At 39.0% G+C, this 24636-nt stretch overlaps 1 protein-coding gene across 1 annotated transcript in view; it reads left to right on the top strand.

The window, feature by feature from the left end:
* dgkb (diacylglycerol kinase, beta) overlaps positions 1-24636 on the top strand; it is a 290604-nt gene that overhangs the window by 239166 nt on the left and 26802 nt on the right. Inside the window, exons 21-22 of the mRNA XM_034174329.1 lie at positions 2546-2636; positions 8082-8277. Coding sequence (XP_034030220.1) covers positions 2546-2636; positions 8082-8277 — 287 coding nt within the window. The remainder of the gene's footprint in view (positions 1-2545; positions 2637-8081; positions 8278-24636) is intronic.

Here is a 24636-nt window from a genome sequence, read left to right as displayed (position 1 = left end):
TTATAGTTCTTGGGCCTACAGCCAATTTGGACCTAATCGGTGCCACCTAAGGTGATTAAAAAACACTTGCAGCCCAGCCTTAGTGTATCATTGTCTACACAAAAATGTGTGATAATTATCACAGATTAGTCACTATTGACAGGTGGGGGTCAAAGAAAGGCTGCATGGGGTCAAAATGTAAGACTGCTTCAGTCATAATGAAAAGAACACCACATTATTTGTCTGATAATTAGGAATACAAAAAAAAAAGTTTTGTTTGTATGATCTATGACTCAACATTGTGAAGTTATGGGGTGAAAACAGCATAAATGGTGACAAAGTCTCCTTTGAGTTTGTACAGATATCAAAAATTAAAGTTATCCCAATTTTGCTTCAAGGTGATACTAATCACTGGTTGAGCTAACAAGGATTAAATAAATAGAATAATTGTGACAGTTCTGAATGCCTGGTCTCCAAAGTAACAGGTAGATGAGGACAATGCCCAATAAAATCTATAACACATGACATATTACTATGTAATGTGGTAACTACTGTAACCAAAACAGATGGTGCAAACTACTCCTTTGTAAAATCCTATTAGCACCAATAGTTTGGACCATGTTTCACCAAAATTGGAGCAACATAAAGATTTGAGAAACTGAAATTGGCCTTTGTCAGCATTTTTCTTTAGTTTTACCCCACTACACCACAAACCTGCAGTCATAATTGATGATCAGACAGATAATGTTGCTTTCAGTATGAATGTAACATTTTTAAATTTTGACTTCTTTGTGGTCCTTTATTGATCCATAACGATCATTCTGTGAAGGTTCTCATGAATTTGAATCAGCAACAGCTGTTGAACCAAAAGATAAATTCAACAGACATCCATTTTAACTGTGACCGAGCCGTGATTTAGCTCAACCTGTGCTCCCTGAGATACAGCATTTATGTTACATTGACTCCCACTGAGGTATTTTCAGTGAATGTTGACCAAAGTGCTTCAAAATACATAAAACAATTAAGAAATTTAAAGCAAAATCAGTCTAAAACACAATAATGTAAAAAAGGATACAATGACATTTTAGACCTGTGGCTATTTAATGGAGAACAGCGGAATGTGGACAGATGGTGTCTCAGGTCAGTGATGTTACTGATCATCAGTCTTAGCAGTAGGAGTGTATGCTGTTGGAAGACAGGAGAGCAGCACCCCAGTCCTCAGATAATTGAAGGGGCAGGTAGATTACCCTCTAACGCCCCTCACTGGGCCTTAAGCAACGGTCACATTAGCTACAAATGAGAGCGACAAGCAGTTGGTTTTGTCGCTTGATGGCCATTCCTGGGGTGTGCACACTCGCATCTCAGTAAGATGTCTTAGAAATCACGACATAATCTTCAAAAACAGTGTTTTTCAATTTTGAAGTCTTTATTTCTTGCTAACCATTACAAAATATGTGAAAAACATATTAGATTTATACAGAAACACACAGCTGTTTCACAACATATGCTGCCATCTTGGATTATTTTGTTCAAGGGAACAATCAGCTGATGCTACGGTGCCTATACACTCGAACTGGCAGTCGCTGCACCGCATCACTCAGCATTTGCATAACATAGCCTTTAGGTCTATTTTGGTCCTGCCCAGCTGGCGGCAGAGTGACGACAGTCTCTTGTCGCTGTAAAATGTCTGCTCTGATTGAAAACAAATGGCATGCTGTCGCTTGTAGCTACTGTTAGCGTAGCATTAATGTAGAGCACAGTTGTCCAATGACCTGCCTTTGCATTATTGGCTTTAATCCTCTGGGGCTGACGCCATCGTATACAACGGCTAAGACCAAGCTTTACTAAATTCTAAATAACTTTTTAATGATATGAGATAGAAACTTACTTATTTTTGCTAAAAAGTTAACTCCACAGGCTTTCGAGTCAGCCATCGGCCATTTTTGTACTCCTCATAGAAGCTGTGTGATGACGTGCGCAATGTGAGTGTCGAATCGGAATTGGTTCACCGTCACATGGTTTTCCAAAATCCAATTGTAGGGCAGATTCACCTCACGTGAAAAGCCAAAGATCGTTTTCAGGAGTGATATGTTACTAGTTGGCCCGTTTGAATAGCCCCTTGGGTGCTCCAATGAGTACATACTATTGGGCTCCAAAAGCACAGGTTGTCCTGAAAAAAGAGACATAAAACTTGATTGTGGGATGCAGGGAGAGCTGTTAACAGCAATAATAAAACATTTATGCCAGGCGAGTGAACTGTCTAAAAAATGCCCTTGGGCCCCAGAGGGTTAAGATTCCTCTCATTATAAATTATTTGAAAATGTCATGAATTTGTGATCTGTTTCATGCAGAAGTATATTCCTGTTTACTTCTGAAGATTTTATTTTTCTGTACACAAGCCAACATAACTCAAAGTATGTTTTTAGAGCGTATGGAAATGACTAGAGAAAGAGAGGCAGAAGAGCTGGTATAAATGTGTACATTTTCTATTTTGACGTGATGAAACTGTATTTTCCATTCCTTTTTCAAGATCATTTTACACTTCCTGATGTCTTGTGTTTTTCAGAACAAAGAATAAACTGTGGTACTTTGAGTTTGGCACTTCAGAGACCTTTTCAGCCACGTGTAAAAAGCTTCATGACTTTCTGGAGGTTGAGGTAAATCAAACTACAAACCTCACTTTACTTTACAGAGACCTGATTAATTACTTAGTAAAAGCAACAACTGTACTTCAGTGTGTCTTCATCAGTGTAGAGTATAATGACACCCATCAAGACCAATGATCATCTAATGGTCTGTAAACAGGCCAAACCTGTTGTGAGTGTACATGGAGGTGCAACTTTTGTCTGTTGCATCACCACTCTCTGCTTCATGGTGGAGTGGCAGAGACAAAATGTGCAATTTCAGCTACAGATTGCCAGAAGGCACATGGACAAAGTGACCTCGATTTGTCTATTGACCTAAACATGAAGCTATGACTGGTGATGCAGCAGGTAAAATTGGTGTTATCCACAGTTTCCCCAGTCATACCCACAGAAACTTTCAGCTAATTCATAGTTGAGTAGGTGTCTTGGTGGCTTACTTCCTTCTTGCACTGTCTTTCAGTTTTTTGGACAACTCCCTACTCCAGACAGATTTACCATACAGTGCCATCCTGTTTGTATTTCTTAATAATTGATCTAAACTAAGTTGAAGACATATTCATTGACTTGGAAATGTTTGTCCGATTCCTTGTGGGTTCTGAAAATGGAGATTCTGTGTATAAAAAATGGCTGTAGTACTTGAGTGGCTATTGCAGTATTTTTTCAGAACCCCTTGAATTAATGCTTAAAGTCCAAATACTACAACAGCTATGCACACACTGTTTCATTGTGGCTCCACGGTGTTGGTGTACAGAGGCCAAATTACAAAAGTTGTGTTACTGTCCAAGTAAGTACCTGATTGTATATTCATGTTTTGATGTCTGAAGGCTATCATGCTACACATGCCTCTTACTAAACGCAAGTTCAGCAAACAGGTAATTAGCCTTACACAATCCTGCTGTGTGTGATACTGATTGATCATGAAGATGACATCTGTACAATTCATCTTCTGAGTTTTTGGAACCATTGGCAAGGCGCAAAGGATTCATTAGCGTATGATAAGGAGCTACTGCAGCCAAGAGTGTGCAGATAGATGCAAGCCATTAAGATCACTGTTTTTCAGCCATGGTCTGCAGGGAAACCTATTACATGTTCCACTTCTGTCTGCCCTATCCACAACTAATTAGCTCAGTAAGGGGTGATTATAGCTACTCAATACACTTAAGTAAGTTTTACAGTTTCACCTGGGGACATTCAAGACACAGTGAAAAGCCTTTTGTACTGGTGTGTTCACTGCTGCAGTATTCTCCACAACATCAGATGGCAGGAGTGAGACAACACTTTGGCAAAAAGACTGTAGTGGAGAACTGTCAAAATCAGACTTTTTTTTAAAGAAGGTAAGACAAAAAAGTCCTATATAGGACCTAAGGCCCATTGATGTAGGTGCATATGACTGGATTCATTTAAATGAAGCAGATGAGAGTCTATGATTTCCCCTGGAGGGGACGCCAGTGTGATTCAGGTTATTTCTCCAGCCAAGGTCTGTACCCATTTACAGCTGGGTGGACTGGGACAATGCAGATTAACTGTCTTGTCTAAGGACACAGACAGGTAGCATGAGTATGAACTGAACTCAGGTTTATATCTTGTACAAGAGAGCTTACCACAACATTATGCCACACAATGAAATCACCAAAGCTGATTGTGAGTGAGCATAACTGAAGAACCAGTTCCATGTTGTATTCAGCAGCATGGGGAACATAAATTAAGTCCAAGCATTCGGAGAAAAACTGTGGATCTCCAGGAGCCATTTCTAAACCTTTCAAGGCACCATAAGCAAATCTACACTGATGGTTAAAAATACAAGAATCTTGGAACTACACAGACTTGTTCACAATTAACATTCAGGGATCAATGATCATTGGTTCAAAAAGTCACAAATCACAACAGAGTTGCCTCAAGGCGCTTCACACAAGTAAGATCTAACCTTACTAACCCCAGAGCAGCAGTGATAAGGAAAAACTCCCTCTGAGGAAGAAACCTCAAGCAGACCAGACTCAAAGTGGTGACCCACTGCTTGGGCCATGCTACAGACACAAATTACAGAACAATTCACAAAAATGAATATACAAGAAATGTTGGTGCACAGGACAGGAGGGTTTTCAGCACAAATACCACACCCATCTCTGGATGGAGCTGCACCTTAAACAGAGAGAAAAAAATAGAATCAGGCATCAGAAAGATAACAAATACAGTATAATTTGTCAGCATTAAACAACAAGAAAAACAGGATACTAAATTGATTGCCGGCCACTAGCCCTAAGTTTCCCTAAAAAAACATAGAACTTAGGTAAAGTTGAGGCTGCGGCATGCTCTGTTTCCTAATAAAATGAATTAAAAGAATAAAATGCGCAGAACTATACTATACCAGTATGCTAGCCATACGAAAGGGAAAACAAGTGCATCTTAAGTCTGGACTTGATAGTCTCCACAGAATCTTAACTGTTTTATTGATGCAAGGAGTTCATTCCACAAAACAGGGGCATGATAAGAGAAGGCTCTATGACCCGCATACTTCTTATTCACCGTAGGGACACAAAATAGTCCTGCACCCTGAGAACGCAAAGCCCAGGCCGGTACGTAAGGTTTGATTAGGTCAGCTAGGTAGGGAGGTGCCAGTCCATGAACAATTTTATGGACTAGTAGCAGAACCTTAAAATCTGATCTCACTGGGACAGGAATCCAATGAAGGGATGCCAAAATGGGTGTAATGTGGTCAAAGTTTCTGCTTCGTGTCAAAGCTCTGGCTGAAGCATTTTGAACCAATTAGAGATCCCTAATGCTGGACTGTGATAAACCAGAAAATACAACATTGCAGTAGTCCAATCTAGAAGAGATAAATGCATGGATCAGGGTCTCAGCATCAGCCATAAACAGGATGGGATGAATCACCATGGCCGAAAATGCTGTTGAACAAGAAGGAAGCCATTACTCCAAAACTAACATAAAAATACTTGATAAACCTTTGCAGTTGGTCACCAGGACAAAGGCCAAGACTTTGAAGAATGTTCTTTGATTGGATGAGACAAAAATGGAAACCTTTACATTTTTTAGCAAAGAGCCACAATGTATAAACTCATCTTCTTAAGTGTAAATTTGGACATCCCTGTGAGCAGAGTAAAACATAAAATTATAGAACGCAATGCTAAAGTACCCTCAGCCATATGAGCATGTAATCAATGAATAAGTGTGTAGAACAAATGTGACCTTTTAACCCCTTAGAATAGGTCAAGGTTAGCCATCTTTAATCTTGTCCAAGGTCTGTGTCCCAAGAATGCTCCTTGTAAATTTGAAGACCCTGGCAGTACTAGGACTGGAGTTATGCTGACCACAGACAGATGGACGGACACAAAGTCTTTGCAATACCCGATGACCATATTCTGGCCTTGGGTAAAAATGATGGGAATCATTCTACTCTGGATTATAAAACAGCGATAAATCCTGTATATGAAAATATTAACAATCATAACCTGTGGCTGTTCATGTAAAGGAAAATAGCCCTCACACTGATTACTGTGACAGACGGAATGTTATCCTATATATTTAATGCTTCGATCTTAAATATGATCAATCTATCTTTGTTAGTTGGCTATGTACCACAGGCTTTTAAGGTGGCAGTAATTAAACCATTACTTAAAAAGCCATCACTTGACCCAGCTATCTTAGCTAATTATAGGCCAATCTCCAACCTTCCTTTTCTCTCAAAAATTCTTGAAAGGGTAGTTGTAAAACAGCTAACTGATCATCTGCAGAGGAATGGTCTATTTGAAGAGTTTCAGTCAGGTTTTAGAATTCATCATAGTACAGAAACAGCATTAGTGAAGGTTACAAATGATCTTCTTATGGCCTCGGACAGTGGACTCATCTCTGTGCTTGTTCTGTTAGACCTCAGTGCTGCTTTTGATACTGTTGACCATAAAATTTTATTACAGAGATTAGAGCATGCCATAGGTATTAAAGGCACTGCGCTGCAGTGGTTTGAATCATATTTGTCTAATAGATTACAATTTGTTCATGTAAATGGGGAATCTTCTTCACAGACTAAAGTTAATTATGGAGTTCCACAAGGTTCTGTGCTAGGACCAATTTTATTCACTTTATACATGCTTCCCTTAGGCAGTATTATTAGACGGTATTGCTTAAATTTTCATTGTTACCCAGATGATACCCAGCTTTATCTATCCATGAAGCCAGAGGACACACACCAATTAGCTAAACTGCAGGATTGTCTTACAGACATAAAGACATGGATGACCTCTAATTTCCTGCTTTTAAACTCAGATAAAACTGAAGTTATTGTACTTGGCCCCACAAATCTTAGAAACATGGTGTCTAACCAGATCCTTACTCTGGATGGCATTACCCTGACCTCTAGTAATACTGTGAGAAATCTTGGAGTCATTTTTGATCAGGATATGTCATTCAATGCGCATATTAAACAAATATGTAGGACTGCTTTTTTGCATTTACGCAATATCTCTAAAATCAGAAAGGTCTTGTCTCAGAGTGATGCTGAAAAACTAATTCATGCATTTATTTCCTCTAGGCTGGACTATTGTAATTCATTATTATCAGGTTGTCCTAAAAGTTCCCTAAAAAGCCTTCAGTTAATTCAAAATGCTGCAGCTAGAGTACTGACGGGGACTAGAAGGAGAGAGCATATCTCACCCATATTGGCCTCTCTTCATTGGCTTCCTGTTAATTCTAGAATAGAATTTAAAATTCTTCTTCTTACTTATAAGGTTTTGAATAATCAGGTCCCATCTTATCTTAGGGACCTCGTAGTACCATACCACCCCAATAGAGCGCTTCGCTCTCAGACTGCAGGCTTACTTGTAGTTCCTAGGGTTTGTAAGAGTAGAATGGGAGGCAGAGCCTTCAGCTTTCAGGCTCCTCTCCTGTGGAACCAGCTCCCAATTCAGATCAGGGAGACAGACACCCTCTCTACTTTTAAGATTAGGCTTAAAACTTTCCTTTTGCTAAAGCTTATAGTTAGGGCTGGATCAGGTGACCCTGAACCATCCCTTAGTTATGCTGCTATAGACGTAGACTGCTGGGGGGTTCCCATGATGCACTGTTTCTTTCTCTTTTGCTCTGTATGCACCACTCTGCATTTAATCATTAGTGATCGATCTCTGCTCCCCTCCACAGCATGTCTTTTTCCTGGTTCTCTCCCTCAGCCCCAACCAGTCCCAGCAGAAGACTGCCCCTCCCTGAGCCTGGTTCTGCTGGAGGTTTCTTCCTGTTAAAAGGGAGTTTTTCCTTCCCACTGTAGCCAAGTGCTTGCTCACAGGGGGTCGTTTTGACCGTTGGGGTTTTACATAATTATTGTATGGCCTTGCCTTACAATATAAAGCGCCTTGGGGCAACTGTTTGTTGTGATTTGGCGCTATATAAAAAAATTGATTGATTGATTGATTGATATTTATTTTTCCACATTTTTTTTTTTTTTTCTAAAAGTGTGATGGTGTGACTCTGGACCTCAGCAGCATCTCCTTGGAAGGCATTGCCATTCTCAATATTCCCAGCATGCACGGTGGCTCCAATCTTTGGGGTGAGAGCAAGAAGAGGAGGAGTAACCGGAAGGCGCTGAAGAAAAGCCAAGACAAGAGGACGCCAGTGGTAGATCCCAAAGAACTCATATTTGCAGTTCAAGGTGAATTTTGAGCAGACACATATTTATACATTTACACATTTTGTACATTTATACGTATGTACACAGAGTATGTGTAGGAAACTATGCTTCATAACCAACTTGGTATCAGGTGTTGTTGTATCATAGTCACGAATCACTGATCTGTGGATTTGTGCTGTGTTGCACTTCAGGAGCAAAATGTGCAGTCCATTGTGCAAAAACAATCCATGTGTTTTTCTCACTTAACCCTCTGGGGCTGACGCCGTTGTATATGACTGCTGAGATCAAGCTTTACTAAACTAAATTATAAATAACTTTTTAATGATATGAGATAGAAACGTACTCTTTTTTTTTTGCTGAAAAGTTAACTCCGCGGACTTTCAAGCCAGCCGTCGGCCATCTTTGTACTACTTATAGAAGCTGTGCGATGACATGCGCAGTGTGAGTGTCCAATCGGAATTGGTTCACCATCACATGGTTTTCCAAAATCCAGTCATAGGGCAGCTTTACCTCACGTGATAAACCAAAGATCGTTATTAGGAGATGGCCCATTTGAATAGCCATCTGGCTGCTTGCTCCAATGCGCCCTGTACCATTACACACAGCAATCGGTGAAAGTGAGCAGACGGAGCAGACAGAGGGCCTCACCCTGCTCAGAGTGCCGCTCTCATTGGACTGACATCTCTGCTATTTTGGAATTGTGGGATAGCTCGCACCCACAGATTGAGCTTGCCGGACTACTTTCGCCACCCTGCTCAGTGTGCCACTCTTGTTGGAGCGACAGCACACAGAATGTATCTCTTCCCAGACAGATCTCTTTCAGTGTAGCTTCTTGTTCTGACTTTAACACGAAGTTAATGCCCAAGTCTTTCATCACCAACTGTAAATGGTAATCAAACCATTCAGATCGTATCGTTCTGAACTCTTCTGCATCAAACTCCATTGTGTCAGTGTTTATGTGCTTGAGCAATAACAGGTGAAGTTGCTAATAAACTTTAAGTTTCTTAAGTATTTATTACAGCCACTCTTAAAACTTCAGTTATCTTTATAATTTTATTACTAGTAAGTTTTAGAATTGATTTAGATGTGATATACTCAGTATTTCACAGGAATATATCACAGTTAACTGGGAACTACTTTTTGCGCAGGAATTCATCAAGCACGTTGGCTGTGGGCACGTACTGACACAGAATCCCCAGAAACTGTGGAAAGTTGTACGGCCATAATGAGAGTGTCCACTTTTAGCTTGTCATAAGCTAAGCTAGTGGCGCTCTTGAGAGTGTGGAAGGGCCTCTGATGACAATCTCATGTGCTCAAACACAGAGTGTGTGAGTTTTAGAGATGCTTCACTCCTCATTACCTGTGAATGTTATTGAATAAGCCTGTGGCAAGCTCTGTGGCTTCGGCGTAAAGCACTGTTTACCATATCAATGGAGTGAGGGAGGAGGGGCTGCTCCTCAGAGTGTAAATGGGCCAAAGTGTCAAAGCTGCTTTCAGAGCAGGACAGAACACCCAAAAACACAGTAGAAGTAGAAGTTTGTGATGTGACCTTTAACAGGTCTGCAATAACAGACAGAAATTGCTTTGAGATGAAGACAAACAAAATGCATAGACCATTTTGTATATGTTGCTCAAAATGTGCATTTGTGTTTATTGTTTGAACCTTTTTGTTGTACAGTCTTTCACACAAGAGCCCAAATCACCTTTATAAAGTGTCAAAACAGTTGTTTATTATAGTTTACTGTGTATTTTAAATAAAAGTGTGTGGAAAATTATTTTCCACTTTACTTTTTCCTTTCATATTTCTGATTGTAAACCTTTATTACACTTATAAAACATAACTATAGCATATATATTCTGAAAGTACAGGTTTTCCTGAAAAAAATGAGACATAAAACTTGATTGTGGGATGCAGGGAGAGCTGTTAACAGCAATAATAAAACATTTATACCAGACGAGTGAACTGTCCAAAAAATGCCCTCGGACCCCAGAGGGTTAACTTCATGTCTCATTTATGTTCTGTTTTGACCACCTCATTTGGCATGTTTCCTGCATTCTTATTTTAATCCTAATCCCTAACTCCAACCACCCAGGCTTTGAACTGTTTCTTGTTGCAGAGAAGGTGTGTTATGAGGGTACCACTGTGCCGTTACCAACAACAGAGAGAGGTTTAAAAATAAGCGTACTTTACCTAAACAATATTGCGTGGAGGTAATAAAACCTATCTATGCCATTATTACTAGCATGGTGGTACATGGATAAATCACCTGCCTCACAAGGAGGAATGTGCTGGGTTGAATCCACCTGTGCACCTGTTGTTTTCTTAATTTTTTTTTTTTTTTTTTAATGCATTCAACATGAATCCATAGACCAATGGTTCACAATCAATCAATGAATGAATCAGTAGATCAGTAACAACAAGTAAGTCTACACAAGCAATTGCATATTCAGCTCTGAAATTTTGGATTCTGGTACATACAGATGAGAACTCGTCAACCTCTTATTTTTGGCCAGATTTTGCATATGTTAACATGCACATTGACCACAGCAGAAAATAAACATGGACAGGCCTATCATGGTACTTGTGAAGCCTCATTGCTAATCACAGTGTCCTGGTAGGTGCTTGTGTCACAGAAGTCAAGCTGTTTCTGGTCCAGTTTTTTCTTTAAGTATGGTAGTTTCTATGGTAGCACACCTAGGACTTTGAGGAGGTTTAACATGAACCCCCAGTCATATTTTCATGGTTGATAATGAAAGAAGCTCAAAATCAGTAGATAGCTGATGAGTCTGTAACTGATACAGTGAGGAAAATAAGTATTTGAACACCATGCAATTTTGCAAGTTCTCCCACTTAGAAATCATGGAGGGGTCTGAAATTTTCATCTTAAGTGCATGTCCACTGTGAGAGACATAATCTTTAAAAAAAATCCGCAAATCACAATGTATGATTTTTTTAATATAATTTATTTGCACGTTATTGCTGCAAATAAGTATTTGAACATGTGCCAATCAGCAGAAATTCTGGCCCTCAAAGACCTGTTAGTCCACCTCTAAAAAGTCCACCTCCACTCCACTTATTATTCCAAATTAGAAGCACCTATTTGAGGTCGTTAGCTGCATAAAGACACCTGTCCACCCCACACAATCAGTAAGACTCCAACTACTAACATGGCTAAGACCAAAGAGCTGTCCAAAGACACCAGAGACAAAATTGTAAACCTCCACAAGGCTGGAAAGAGCTACAGGGCAATTGCCAAGCAGCTTGGTGAAAAAGGATCAACTGTTGGAGCAATTATTAGAAAATGGAAGAAGCTAAACATGACTGTCAATCTCCCTCGGACTGGGGCTCCATGCAAGATCCCACCTCGTGGCGTATCAGTGATCCTAAGAAAGGTGGGGAATCAGCCCAGAACTGCATGGGAGGAGATGGTCAATGACTTGAAGAGAGCTGGCACCACTGTTTCCATGGTTACTGTGGGTAATACACTAAGACGTCATGGGTTAAAATCATGCATGGCACGGCAGGTTCCCCTGCTTAAATCGGCACATGTCCAGGCCCGTCTTAAGTTTGCCCATGAACATTTGGATGATCCAGAGGAGTCTTGGGAGAAAGTTATGTGGTCAGATGAGACCAAAATAGAACTTTTTGGTCTTAATTCCACTCACCGTGTTTGGAGGAAGAATAATAATACAATAACATGCTTTTGGAGGGCAGTATGCATTTTCAGAGGCCCGACGTTCATGACCAGTCGCCCAAAATGACAGATATTCGCCCGAGTTAAACGAGGGCAAATATCTGTCATTGCGGGCGACGGCATGGATGGAGGGACTCAGAAAATACATACTGTACAACAACAGCATGTTATTTGCAATATTATCACTTTTTACTGAGATACACAACATGTAACGCGTACATAAAAAGTTGGCTTACTTAAATTTTGTCGTGTCAGCTGGGGCGCGCTGCTCTCCAAATTCTGCAGTGCGTCCTCATCAAGCTGGCTGCTTTGGCTGCTGTTCATTGTCGTACTATCCATCAGAAAATCATCTGGAATATCCATATTGGGACCAACACACACTTCTCGCCTTTTTAGTTTTTTTCCCTCTGGGGACAGTTCTTGGGCTGCGCGCGCACTATGGCGTCATTTGTTTGCGCACAGCGGGTGGGTATAGCCAGGTAGCGTCGATGTAAATCTACAATACCGTCCTAGCAATGCCTCGGTAAAGTGATAATAATGCTGAGTACCATCCCAAAAATACCATCCCTACTGTGAAGCATGGGGGTGGAAGCATCATGCTTTGGGGGTGTTTTTCTGCACATGGGACAGGATGACTACACTGTATTAAGGAGAACGGGGTCATGTATTGCGAGATTTTGGGGAACAACCTCCTTCCCTCAATTAGAGCATTGAAGATGGGTCGTGGATGGGTCTTCCAACTTGACAATGACCTGCAGCACACAGCCAGGATAACCAAGGAGTGGCTCCGTAAGAAGCATATCAAGGTTCTGGAGTGGCCTAGCCAGTCTCCAGACATAAACCCAATAGAAAATCTTTGGAGGGAGCTCAAACTCCGTGTTTCTCAGCGACAGCCCAGTAACCTGGCTGATCTAGAGAAGATCTGTATGGAGGAGTGGACCAAAATCCCTGCTGCAGTGTGTGCAAACCTGGTGAAAAACTACAGAAAACGTTTGACCTCTGTAATTGCAAACAAAGGCTACTGTACCAAATATTAACATGGATTTTCACAGGTGTTCAAATACTTATTTGCAGCAGTAACATACAAATAAATTATTAAAAAATCATACATTGTGATTTCCGGATTTTTTTTTTTTTTTTTTTTGGATTATGTCTCTCACAGTGGACATGCACCTATGATGAAAATTTCAGACCCCTCCATGATTTCTAAGTGGGAGAACTTGCAAAATCACAGGGTGTTCAAATACTTATTTTACTCACTGTATGTATAAAAGGTGAATATTATTGGTTTATGTTTAAGACTCACTCCACAGGAAAGTGAAATAAGATTGGCAGAGTAGGGAGCTCTTTTCACAGTCAACGTCCTAGCTCCCATCAGGGAAATCAAAGACTAACTTTTGGCCAAACTTTTCCCAAGCACATTAATATTTCACTGATGACAAGGTGAATCACAGTGAGCAGGTTTTGTTTGCAAAGAAGAAGTACAATCATGTCACTGTTTGGAAGTGTCACTTGTGTGGTAATGGTCTGTATAGGCGCCAGTGGGCAGGTTCAATTAATAGGAGTGGACTGAAGGGCCGTTTGTCAAAATCATGAACCCATTTGCGTCAAAAGGTAACCCATCAATGGAAACATATAAATGAAGAATGAGTCAGCTGCTCTCTGAGAACTGGTGAGCTTGTGTGTGACATTTTCAAAAGTGGTATTGGTAAGGAGTTTCCAAATCCTTTACCAATCAATCATTCCACACTGAAGAAAACACTCACAAGCATATATATATATATATATATATATATATATATATATATATATATATATATATATATATATATATATATATACACAGTAGTGTTCAGAATAATAATAGTGCAATGTGACTAAAAAGATTAATCCAGGTTTTGAGTATATTTCTTCTTATTGTTACATGAGAAACAAGGTACCAGTAGATTCAGTAGATTCTCACAAATCCAACAAGACCTAGCATTCATGATATGCACACTCGTAAGGCTATGAAATTAGTAAGTAAAAAAAAAAGTAGAAATGGGGGTGTTCACAATAATAGTAGCATCTGCTGTTGACGCTACAAACTCAAAACTATTATGTTCAAACTGCTTTTTTAGCAATCCTGTGAATCACTAAACTAGTATTTAGTTGTATAACCACAGTTTGTCATGATTTCTTCACATCTGCGAGGCATTAATTTTGTTGGTTTGGAACCAAGATTTTGCTCGTTTACTAGTGTGCTTGGGGTCATTGTCTTGTTGAAACACCCATTTCAAGGGCATGTCCTCTTCAGCATAAGGCAACATGACCTCTTCAAGTATTTTGACATATCCAAACTGATCCATGATACCTGGTATGCGATATATAGGCCCATCACCATAGTAGGAGAAACATGCCCATATCATGATGCTTGCACCACCGTGCTTCACTGTCTTCACTGTAAACTGTGGCTTGAATTCAGAGTTTGGGGGTTGTCTCACAAACTGTCTGCGGCCCTTGGACCCAAAAAGAACAATTTTTCTCTCATCAGTCCACAGAATATTCCTCCATTTCTCTTTAGGCCAGTTGATGTGTTCTTTGGCAAATTTGATACTAACACTTTCTGTAGTTGTATATTTAACTAACCATTGTTTACTGTTTACTGTTTCTGTACTCAAAATAATTTCCTTCAGGATAAATAAAGTTGATCTTTATCTTTGTCTTTATAAGCTTTACAGACTGTTTGCATTTTATTTAATTCTCACCATCTTGTAACATTGCACTTTGTCATACTGTTATTTCCTGGCTGCTTGAGAGTTGTTCGATGACTGCTGCAGGAGCTGTAAGTTTGCGTCATGTCATCTCCTCAGTTGCATAATACCCAGTACATTTAAAAAAAATTTTCAATGGTGCTACTGAGTACTTCATCCAAACACATTCTTAAACAAATTGCGCTGCATGTGCATTTTGTTTCTTTGGCAACAGTAAACAGCTAGCAATGTATGGTAAGTCAAAACACAGTACTCATCAACAGCATTTAGGGTCTGTTGAACTGCTTCTGTAGAATGTTAGAGGGACGGGTAGCTTCCCTTCTGTGGGCACACTCATTTCACAGTCATTTGGCACCGCCTGCTGTTACAGATGTATTGACGTGTAAAAGTATAGACCCTGAATGTAAGTTGACCCCATATTTTCAGGCAAATATCCAAACAAAAATTAGTATTATATTCAAAACAACAATCCAATTTCTTAAATTATTGAATCAACCAAGGAACCATTTTGTGCCTCTTGTGTGCACTAAACTAAATAAATGTTTCATAGTGTTTAAAGTTGGAGAAAGTGTGAAATCACAACCGGGATAGTGAAGCATTACTAAATGTAAGAAATGTGAACGAGATGGAAGCATACTCGGAACATAATCAAACTGCTGACAGTGTCCTAAGAGTGCTAATGCTTGTCAGTGACACTGCTGATTGAATAATGTGATGATGTGACTGTCAAAAGAATGTCTAGTGTATTACCAGGAGGATGGGCTGAGAGGGAGATAGTTGATCATTCAAAGGCCGGCCTTGCTACGGTGGACCCGGAATGAAAATCAATCAGTTTGGTAGTTAAAGAAAAAAAAAAGCCACAGTTTGGACCTGGGAAAGCACTTACTATAAGTGGTGTGTGTGTGTGTGTGTGTGTGTGTGTGTGTGTGTGTGTGTGTGTGTGTGTGTGTGTGTGTGTGTGTGTGTGTTGGGGGGGGCGGTCAGTGGTGTATGTTTCTGCCTGTTTATTGGAGTTGGTGTACGGTTGTGCATGGATGTGCGAGACTGCACCCATTTGTGTGCTGAAGGTGTGTTCAAGGTGAGTGGCATAACTTGTCAAATCGACTGAGGGGTGTATTCAGAGGTAAACACAGGAGTGCATTAAGCCAGAGGGGGCATCGCTGCTCACAACGCGCAGATCAAACTGTTGTTAGGAACTCTGTGTGTGTGTGGTGTGTGTGTGTGTGTGTGTGTGTGTGTGTGTGTGTGTGTGTGTGTGGTGTGTGTGTGGTGTGTGTGTGTGTGTGTGTGTGTGGTGTGTGTGTTGTGTGTGTGTGTGTGGGTGGTCAGGATGGATTTGTAGGTGGAGAGAGGGTGGGTGGAGGATTAAAAAAACCTGACCTTTCGGGAGCTGTTAAATCGTCCCGCTGGTGACGCCAGGAGACAAGCCCCTCAGGTGGAAGGGAATGGCTGCGGAGTGAATTATTTACAGTGGGTCTGAGGTTTGCAGTATATGGGTTGGTGGTAGGTTGAAGTGTGGATGGGGTGACTGGAGGAGGTGGGGGAGGGGGGAGGAGCTTTAGGACTGATGCCCCATGACATGCCCCATGAAGCCTTCAATGGAGGATCAGCCTCCTGCTCATCTCTCCATTTCCCTTCAGTTTTGCTTTCACATTATCTGCTCTCTCTCTCTCTCTCTTTCTCTCTTTCTCTCTCTCTTGCTGTCACCTCACATGTAGTGTGCAGTAGGCCACCTGCACCAGTTGTGCTTTCATAGTGACAAGGATGCCTTTCAAATCCTGTCTCAGTAAGATATTGTCATTCAGACTATTACTATTATTACACTGTTATTATTGTATTTTGGGCAGTAACTGTACTTCCTGTTAGTTCCCCACATGCAGTCTGTCCCCTCATAACACATTCTGTAAGTGCACTTGCTCATTTTATAGACTGTTAGATTTTATGATTCACTTGGACTTTGGCAGCCATCTCTAGCATCATAAGTGTGATTGGTTACACTTTTGTTTAGTCCTCCTGAAACAGAATATCAAGACCTCTAACCCTTGAATTTGGCCACCAAGGCTCAGTGGCATGGCACATTTGTTTCAGAGCTGCTGTTATGGATAAAATAAGCACCATTTATGAAATAGATCACCTATATGGTTGAGCACAGTAGAGGCAAGGGGGTCTACCACTGAATGCCGGACCCTTGGTTGAGGCTGTACAAAGAAGCCAGTAATAAAGTCCAGCACATTCACTCCAAAAAATAGTTGCTGGCCATCCAACCACACATCATGGTGGTTTACACAATCCAGGAGAAGACAGCAGTGATCGATGTTGCAATCCCAAGTGACGCTCCATCAGGAGGAACCATGAGAAACCTGAGATGTATGAAGGGCTGATGGAGGAGTTAGGGCGGATGTGGAAACCAAAGTCCACAATGGTCCCAGTGGTAATGGAATCAGTTAAGAGAGTGACTCCAGCCTATTGCAGGAACTAAAACAAAAGTCTCTGTCCCAAAGTACACATTTGTGTAAACTGATAAAATACTACTCAGAATTCTCTGATGAAGAAACTGAGCTTGCAGGAGGCGGGGAACATTTAGAAACTGTAAAACAAACAATGTATGAACAGATTTCAAATCATTTTGGAGGAGACTCGGAGTCAAGAAAGATTAGATTTCAAGTCAAATGTAGATACACTGTGATTTTTCATATACTTGTTAGAATTTGTCCCAGTGATTTCTCAGTAAGTTGTACGTTGGTTATAGTACAAATAGGATTAGGACAACTCATTAATCATTTGGTTGACAACTAATCTTGACAAAAAATTAATAAGTTCAGATCTGAGCAGTGAAGCTAAATTTACTTTAATTTTTTTTTAAAAATCAACTGGAGAACTGCAAGTTGAAAGCATGGCATTAAAACACTGAACAACAACCCCAATTCCAATGAAGATGGGACGTAGTAAAAGAGTGCGGGTACTAGACTGGCCTGCCTGCAGTCCAGACCTGTCGCCCATTGAAAATGGGTGGTGCATTATGAAGCGCAAAATACAAGAATGGAGACCCAGGACTGTTCAATAAATGAAGTCATACATCAAGCAAGAATGGGAAAGAATTCCACCTACAAAGCTTCAACAATCAGTGTCCTCAGTTCCCAAATGCTTATTGAGTGTTGTTAGAAGGAAAGGTGATGTAACACATACCACTGTCCCAGCTTTTTTGAAATGTGTTGCAGGCATCCATTTCAAAATGAGCAAATATTTGCACAAAAACAATAAAGCTGATCAGTTTGAACATTAAATATCTTGTCTTTGTAGTGTATTCAATTGAATATAGGTAGAAGAGGATTTGCAAATCATTGTATTCTGTTTAATTTACATTTTATACAACATCCCAACTTCATTGGAATTGGGGTTGTACATGGAAAATCATCGGAATTTCATGAGATGACTCAGAAAATTCAGCAGGTACAGCCTGGTCATAGAAGAGTATTACAACTAGATGTCCCAAACCTGCACTGAACTGATAAATTACATATATCATAAAACAGAAAAAGCCATATTACCTTCACCCAGCTTAGTTGTTTGTTTGTTTGTCTTTTGGGAACAGTCTGTAACCCGCAATTTTTTATAGATCTTTATGAAATTTTTACAGATGATTCATATCCTGACAGGCAAGAACTGATTCAATTTTCAAGGTCAAAGTCCGGAAAAAAGCTTGGAAAATTGGAAAAATCCCTATCCTTTAACATTGTTTGAATTTTCAAAAATTCATAACTGTCAAAAAGAACTCATTTCTTTCATTATGTAGGATGGTATGCTTTATCAACTGACAAAATTTGACAAAAAATGAAATTTAACATTGAAAACCCCATTTAATGTATATTTTACACTATATCTTAATCAAATGTGCCCCAATCACTGTCATATTTGAAATGAGATGCAGACTGGCACTCACTATCACCTGACAAAGTTTGTTCTGTATCTGATTAAACCATTACTTAAAAAGCCATCACTTGACCCAGCTATCTTAGCTAATTATAGGCCAATCTTACAATATAAAGTGCCTTGGGGCAACTGTTTGTTGTGATTTGGCGCTATATAAATAAAATTGATTTGATTTGATTTGATCCGGATTCTGGATTTTGTGGACATTTGAATTTAATATTGAAAAGCCCATTTGGTGTACATTTTGCAAAATATCTCAATCAAAAGTGCCTCAGTCACGCTCATTTTTGACAGTGAGGTGAAAACTAACACTCTCAAGGTATAGACTAAGTTTGATCTGCATCTGATCCGTACTGCAAAGTTTTCATTTCATTGCATTTATTTAAAAGGACAACACATTTAGTGGTTGTTTGATTTTAACATTGAAAAGCCCTTTTGAGCTATATTTTGTGTTATATTTTAGCTTATTAAAAAGCCACTTCTAACAGGACTTTGACCTTGAAGCTTGTTTCCAAGGTAAAAATTTGTGGAATTGGAAACTAGTGTTAGCGGAGGTTTGCACTCTATGAGAGTGGTGCTCCAGTTGAAGTATGTGCTGGTCTGGAACAAAAGTACCAAATGGAAAAGCAAATTTGAATTATTTTGTCATCTGCAAAATACCAAATGTTCATAACGATGCATCTTCTGATCTACTGTCCTGAAAACAGAATTCGGCTTTTCCTCAACCAAATCCTCCCAAGGAACCATGCCTTTGGTTGTCACTTATCTTTTAGTTTCTATTAGATGCAAACAATTATAAATTAGGAGCCTTTGTTGCTACTGGATTAGAATGATTCTTGTGCTGGTAACCTTCATTCATGTGAGCGCCTCACTGACTCTGTGGTAACCTTCACTGCCTGTGTTTGTTTTTATGACAGTGTACAGTAATATTGCCTCAACACTGCTTCTTCATTTGGCTGAGGCATGTAATGTTGATTGTGGGCTAGGTAAGGGGTGTTTCAGTTTATATTTGGCCAACGTCTGCTTTATTATGTTTGTTAATAATGTAGCCTCCCTCTTGCGTAAATGGTTATTTATATGACTTCAGATTTCTGTATCTCTGGGAAGTAAACAGGATGGCTTTTTTCTATATTTGTCACAAACCACATTTGGTTATTACTCCACAAGTTTCATTTGCACTTTCTAATATTATAAGAAATAATGGTTGGCAATTCAAGATAAAAACAGAAACTCACCAATACAACATGCTAAATGGAAACTGACGTGTAATTGCTAAGGTATTTGTAGAACTGCTGTGACTGCATTTAGTCTGGAAAAACAGAACAACTTATTTAGCTTTTTATAGATGCTATTTTGTTTTTCCCCTTTTGTTTACTATGTGGAAAAATGGCCATGTATTTTGCTTCTGTCTCAAGTGGTATAAAGTACTTGTGCTTGATATATTTTGATGACCATTTAATGCCCATGAATGACCAAGGTCTCCTGTGTCGAACACATAAAGCAAGAAGATGAAGAAAAGACTAGTCTAAAAGGGAAGTATGATGGTTTTTCAGAACAGAACCCATCTAAGCTACATTAACTGTGAAGCATTTGTCTCATAGTTACAAGGCTAATAGGCTAGGTCACCTGAATTCACATGATTGATCTCCGTGTATCATCGGCGAGCTTGCGCTGACACCCTCGGCACTGTGGCTTTGCTCAAACCACTTTTATTGTTATTATTTTGTTTTTAAATGGACCACAGTGGAATAAGTGTTTTCACTTTCAAGCCACCCCACAGACCCCCCACCCAATTACAGTCCTCTTAACCCCCTGCCATTTTAAGCATTTATTTAATGTAGATGGAAATTAATGTTCAACGTTTTCAGCTAGTTGACAGTAGGGCTGTACAATATAGCCCAAATGATAATTCTCAATATTGCCATATCAGTATGATATACAATATGACTATGATTTCACACAAAGTGCAGCAACAGTGAAAATTAACATTCTTAAACAAAACAGTAACAATACCACACTCATTCTACACTTATCATAAGGTTAGGATACATTGCCCTCCAGAAGTATTGGAACACTTGGTATTTCACACATTTTAATTTGCTTATCCATCCATCCATCCATTTTCTTCCGCTTTATCCAGAGTCGGGTCACGGGGGCAGCAGCTCAGGCAAAGCTGCCCAGACCTCCCGATCCACACACACCTCCCCCAGCTCCTCCGGGGAACCCCAAGGCGTTCCCAAGCCAGCCGAGAGATGTAGTCCCTCCAGCGTGTCCTGGGTCTTCCCCGGGGCCTCCTCCCAATGGGACGTGCCGGACATCTCCTCCAGCAAGGCGTCCAGGGGGCATCCGGGAAAAGATGCCCGAGCCACCTCAACTGACTCCTTCAACGTGGAGGAGCAGCGGCTCGACTCCGAGCTCCTCCCAAGTGACCGAGCTCCTCACCCTATCTCTAAGGGAGCGCCCAGCCACTCTGCGGAGGAAACTCATCTTGGCCGCTTGTACTCGCGATCTCGTTCTTTCGGTCATGAGCCAAATCTCATGACCATAGGTGAGGATCGGAACATAGATCGATCGGTAAATCGAGAGCTTTGCCCCCCTACTCAGCTCTCTCTTCACCACGACGGTCCGATACAGCGACCGCATCACTGCAGATGCTGCACCGATCCATCTATCGATCTCACGCTCATCGTCCCTCACTCGTGAACAAGACCCCGAGATACTAAACTCCTCCACTGAGGCAAGGACACTCCACCGACCCTGAAGAGGGCAAAGCACCTTTTTTCCGGTCGAGAACCATGGCCTCGGATTTGGAGGTGCTGATTTTCATCCCGGACGCTTCACACTCGGCTGCAAACCGCCCCAGTGCACGCTGAAGGTCCTGATTTGACGAAGCCAACAGAACCACATCGTCCGCCAAACAGCAGAGACGAGATTCTGTGTTTTTTTTTTTCCAATATTTATTTCATTCATTTAAAAGAAAACAGAAAAGCAGAAATGAATATATTACAAGACATTGAATGAAAAGGAGCAGAGGGAAGAACAAGTCTTATATTTTCTGCCCCTTTTACAATACAATCTTTCAATTTTAAGCATCATTATTCAACATTATTTAACAGATTACATTTTTTGACTTTGTCACATATCACTGACTTATTTCATAATTTTAGCCATTATTTAAAAGATTACATTTTTAACAGGTTACATTTTAGACTTAAAACATTTAGACATTATTAACAGATTACATTTTACACTTGGTCACAACCCACTGACTTATTCATAGTTTCATACTTACTTAATACATCTAGTTTAATATGTTTTTTAAATAATTTAAGCGGACCTTGATTCTTTGATTTCTTTGTTGAGGTTGTTCCATTAATTTTACACCATTCACTGCAATACTCCATTCCTTTACTTTGGTTCTGAATCTTGGCTTTTTAAAGACTTCTATTCCTTTCAATTATATACTTACTACTTTTTTTCAAACATATTTTGAATGTTTATTGGTAAGGTATTTTTATTAGCTTGATGCATTGTTTGTAATATTTTCAAATCAACTAAATCATTAAATTTAAGTACCCTATACTTAATGAATAATGGATTAGATGATCTCTAAAACGACTATGCTAATCATTTTTAAAGCTCTTTTCTGCAGAATAAATAATGGTTGTGTATAAGTTTTACATGTTGATCCCCAGATTCTACACAATAAGTTAAATATGGGACAATCAATGAATTGTACAATGTTAATAAACCATAACTATTTAACGAAAATTTTACTTTGTGCAAAACAACAATGGCTTTCGCTGTTTTTCCTTTGTGTAATTTATGTGTGACTTCCATGTAAGATCTTCATCAATCATGACTCCTAGAAATTTTGTTTCTTTTACCCTTTGTATGTCCATTCCATCTATTTTTAATGACACATCATTTTTTCCACTTTGTCATTAAACAATATGAAACTTGTCTTATTAAGATTTAGTGACAATCTGTTTATATCAAACCATTGTTTAACTTTTTACAACTGTGTATTTATCACTTGTACTACTTCCTGTATATCTGATCCAGAGTAAAATAATGTTGTATCATCAGCAAATAATATGCTGCCAAGTACTTTAGATACATTCACAAAGTCATTGATATACAAAATAAACAGTTTGGGTCCAAGTACCGACCCTTGTGGTACTCCATAATAATGGTTACACAATTCTGATTTTGTATTATTATCTGAACAAACTGTTTTGCTATTTTCTAAGTAGCTTTTTACCCACTGATGTGCAATACCTCTAATTCCATATTGTTGTAACTTGTGAAGCAATCTTGATATGGTCGATAACATCAAAATCTTTGTTCAGGTCGATAAAAATACTTACAAAATAATCCTTATATCTATTGTTGTTGATATTTTTCTCTGTTAATTCCATAATTGCCATAGCTGTCGAATGTTTTGTTCTGAATCCATACTGAGCATTATTTAAAATATGATGTTTCTCAATGAATTTGTCCAGCCTTGTCACAAAAACTTTTTCCATCATTTTAGAAAAACTGTGGAAGCAATGACACTGGCCTGTAATTTGAAAAATTATGTTTGTCTCCATTTTATAAAATGGGGACTACCTTGGCAATTTTCATTTCATCTGGAAAATTTCCTTTTGACAGAGGACAGATTACAATGTAAGTGAATGGTTCAATAACAGTTTCTATTATACTTTTTTACAGTCATCATGTCTAAATCTTCATAGTCAGTTGATCTTTTGCTTACACAGTTTTTTTACAATATTTCTTATCCATCTTTTTCCACATTGTCAAGAAAAATACTGTTGACCGTATTTATAAGTGTATTTAATTTATCTTCTACTATTAGTTTATTTCCCACCAGACTTGATCCCACATTTGAAAATAATCATTAAACTCATTTGAAACTTCTTTATGTCATATTCTCTTTATTTTCCTTGTCAAAGTAATTTGGAAAAAGTTGATTTCGCTCCATCACTTTCAGTCACACTATTTATAATTCCCATGTTGCCTTTATATTATCTTTACTCTTATTAATTGTTCACTATAATAATCTTTTTTTTTTGTTCCTAATTATTGTCAATAGTTTATTTTTATATTTTTTGTATCTGTGTTCTGTTTCCTTTGTTTGCATTTTTAAAAGCACCTATATAAATAGTTTTTCTTACACAAGCATTTTTTATTCCCTTAGTCAGCCATGGTTTATTTACTCTTTTCTTACTAATTTTTATTAATTTACAGTTTTTATTATATGATTTCATCAGTATTTTCATAAATGAATTATATGCTACATTAACATCGCCAACATAAACTTCTTCCCAATTTTGATTTTTAAGGTCATAATTTAATGCCTCTAAGGCTTTTACTGACTTATCTCTTTTAAAATTTAGAACAGTTTTTTTTCTTGTACCGATTTTTGTATTTAAATATTGAAAAAACTGGTAAATGATCACTAAGATCTGTCACCAAGATCCCATTCTTAATAATTTCAACTGTTCTATTTGTGAATATATTGTCAATTACAGTTGCACTTTGCGATGTAATTCTGGTTGGTTTTGTTATCAAGGGGAATAAACCCAAACTATACACTGAATTCACAAAATCACTTGTTCTTGGGCAACTGGAGCTTTCTATATTAATGTTAAAGTCTCCACACATAAAAAGCGTTTTGTTTTTGATTTGATGGAATAATTCTATTATTTTATCTGTAAATTTCACAATGCAAGAGTCTGGTGCTCTGTATACACAACTGATTAGAATATTGTTAGATGTTTCATGTACAATTTCCACTGTTACAATTTCTTTGACTTCATCTATAATTGTCATTTCTTCTACAATTGTACATGTCAGATCTGTTTTGAGTACAAAGCAATACCTCTGCCTTTTTTTTTTATCTCTTCTGTTTACAAAATACAGCTCATATTCCTCCATTTGAACATCAGCCATGAGGTCATCTTTAAGCCAAGATTCTGTGATTGCAACAATGCTGA

The sequence above is a fragment of the Thalassophryne amazonica genome, chromosome 7 (genome assembly GCF_902500255.1).
Source record: "Thalassophryne amazonica chromosome 7, fThaAma1.1, whole genome shotgun sequence".
Taxonomy (NCBI): Eukaryota; Metazoa; Chordata; class Actinopteri; order Batrachoidiformes; family Batrachoididae; genus Thalassophryne; species Thalassophryne amazonica.
This window is presented reverse-complemented; position numbering and strand designations above follow the sequence as displayed.